At 40.3% G+C, this 2,833-nt stretch overlaps 1 protein-coding gene across 1 annotated transcript in view; it reads left to right on the top strand.

Moving 5' to 3' along the window:
- The window catches only part of LOC137634848 (axoneme-associated protein mst101(2)-like), a 55,981-nt gene extending 53,477 nt beyond the window's left edge, over positions 1-2,504 (top strand). The window contains exons 4-7 of the mRNA XM_068367401.1: positions 1,346-1,477; positions 1,682-1,824; positions 2,076-2,204; positions 2,318-2,504. Coding sequence (XP_068223502.1) covers positions 1,346-1,477; positions 1,682-1,824; positions 2,076-2,204; positions 2,318-2,504 — 591 coding nt within the window. The remainder of the gene's footprint in view (positions 1-1,345; positions 1,478-1,681; positions 1,825-2,075; positions 2,205-2,317) is intronic.
- Positions 2,505-2,833: the final 329 nt, after the last annotated feature.

Raw genomic sequence — 2,833 nt, 5'->3', positions numbered from 1 at the left:
AATGGAAAAAAAGAAAAAATTACATATTAGAAGAGTGGAATATCTTTCCACTTATGGAAAAAAACTGCAAGAAAGTAAAGGGAAAGGAAAGAAAGCAGTTTACTTAAATGGAAAAAAGGGAAAAAAACACATATAGGAAAAGTGTAATATCTTTCCACTTAGGGAAAAAAACTGCAAGAAAGTAAAAGGAAAGGAAAGAAAAGCAATTTACTTAAATGGAAAAAAGGAAAAAATCACTTATAAGAATAGTTGAATATCTTCCCACTCAGGGAAAAATGTAAATGAAATTTATTTCCCAACGAGATAAAAAACAAGTCTTCGATATACCCAAATAACCCCTAACCCCTTTCCCACACTCCCTCACTCTCTTATCTCCCCCCTCCCCCACCTCTCTTATCTCCCCCCTCCCCCACTCTCTTATCTCTCCCCTCCCCCCTTGGTGGAACATCTCCCCACTCAGGGAAAAATATAAATGAAATTTATTTCCCAACGAGATAAAAAACAAGTCTTCGATATACCCAAATAACCCCTAACCCCTCTCCCACACTCCCTCACTCTCTTATCTCCCCCCCTCCCCCACTCTCTTATCTCCCCCCTCCCCCCCTGGATACAATGCAAAGAAAATCCGCAATGGTCCTGTACAGGTGAAATGTCTCTAATCGAGAATTGCCGTCCAGGTGAAATGGTCGGCCGATTTCCCCTGGTCGAACCGCCTGACCATTGTTCACGATTCCTCAGGCATTGTTCAGCTGTTTCATCTATTGTTCGTCTTGTGGTCGAAGGACACACCTCTCCCTCCCCCCCCCTCTCCCCCCCCCCCTCTCTTTCCCTCTCCCTCTTCTCTCCGTCTCCTGGCATACTCAATACGATATGTCCCTCTTCCTGTTTTCCTCTTCAGCTGAAAATTTCATTTTTTTTTTTCTGAAAAAATAACTTTTTTATTCAGTATTCAGTTTAGTATTCAGTTAATTCAGTAGATCCCGTGGAAGTTAATTCAATAGGTCCCGAGGAAGTTAATTCAATAGGTCCCGAGAAAGTTAATTCAGTAAATCCCTAGGAAGCTAATCCAGTAAATCCCTAGGAAGTTAATCTAGTAGATCCCGTGGAAGTTAATTCAATAGGTCCCGAGGAAGTTAATTCAGTAAATCCCTAGGAAGTTAATCCAGTATATCCTTTGGAAGTTAATTCAATAGATCCCGAGAAAATTAATCCAGTAGATTCCGAGATAGTTAATTCAGTAGTACCCGAGGAAGTTCATTCAGAAGATCCCGAGGAAGTTAATCCGGTAGATCCCAAGGAAGTTAATTCTGTAGATCCCGAGGACGTTAATCCAGTATATCCTTAGGAAGTTAATTCAAGAGATCCCGAGAAAATTAATCCTGTAGATTCCGAGAGAGTTGATCCAGTAGTACCCGAGGAAGTTCATTCAGAAGATCCCGAGGAAGTTAATCCGGTAGATTCCGAGGAAGTTAATCCAGTAAATCCCTAGGAAGTTAATCCAGTAGATCCCGTGGAAGTTAATTCAATAGGTCCCGAGGAAGTTAATTCAGCAGATCCCGTGGAAGTTAATTCAGTATATCCCAAGGAAATTAATTCAGTAGATCCCAAGGAAGTTAATTCAGTAGATCCTGATGAAGTTAATTCAGAAGATCCCGAAGACGTTAATCCAATATAACCTTAGCAAGTTAATTCAATAGATCCTGAGAAAATTAATCCAGTAGATTCCGAGAAAGTTAATTCAGTAGTACCCGAGGAAGTTCATTCAGAAGATCCTGAGGAAGTTAATCCGGTAGATTCCGAGGAAGTTAATCCAGTAAATCCCGAGTAAGTTAATCCAGTAGATCCCTAGGAAGTTAATTCAGTAGATCCCGTGGAAGTTAATTCAATAGGTCCCGAGGAAGTTAGTTCAGTAGTTCCCGAGGGAAGTTAATTCAGTAGATTCTGAGGAAGTTAATTCAGTGTATGCCGAGGAAGTTAATTCAGTAAATCCCGAAAGTTAATCCAGTAAATCCCGAAAGTTAATCCAGTAAATCCCGAGGAGTTAATTCCAGTACATCCCGAGGAAATTAATCCAGTACATCCCGGGAAATTAATCCAGTACACCCCGGGGAAATTAATCCAGTATATCCTGAGGAAATTAATGCAGTATATCCTGAGGAAATTAATGCAGTATATCCTGAGGAAATTAATGCAGTAGATCCCGAGTAAGTTAATTCAGCAGATCCAGAGGAAGTTAATTCAGTAAATCCCATGGAAGTTAATCCATTAAATCCCGAGGAAGTTAATCCAATAAATCCCGAGGAAGTCAATCCATTAGATCCCGAGGAGTTAATCCAATAAATCCCGAGGAAGTCAATCCATTAGATCCCGAGGAAGTTAATTCATTAGATCCCGAGGAAGTTAATTCATTAGATCCCGAGGAAGTTAATTCATTAGATCCCGAGGAAGTTAATTCATCAGATCCAGAGGATGTTAATCCACTAAATCCTGAGGAAATTCAGTAGATCCTGAGGAAGTTAATCCAGTAAATCCTGAGGAAATTCGATAGATCCCGAGGAAATTCAGTAGATCCCGAGGAAATTCAATAGATCCCGAGGAAGTTAATCCAGTAAATCCCGAGGAAATTCAATAGATCCCGAGGAAGTTAATCCAGTAAATCCCGAGGAAATTCAATAGATCCCGAGGAAGTTAATCCAGTAAATCCCGAGGAAATTCAATAGATCCCGAGGAAGTTAATCCAGTAAATCCCGAGGAAATTCAAAAGATCCCGAGGAAGTTAATCCAGTAAATCCCGAGGAAATTCAATAGATCCCGAGGAAATTAATCCATTAAA

Source organism: Palaemon carinicauda, chromosome 45 (assembly GCF_036898095.1).
Source record: "Palaemon carinicauda isolate YSFRI2023 chromosome 45, ASM3689809v2, whole genome shotgun sequence".
Taxonomy (NCBI): Eukaryota; Metazoa; Arthropoda; class Malacostraca; order Decapoda; family Palaemonidae; genus Palaemon; species Palaemon carinicauda.
The sequence above is the reverse complement of the archived record's forward strand: the minus strand, read 5'-3'. Positions and strand labels throughout refer to the sequence as shown.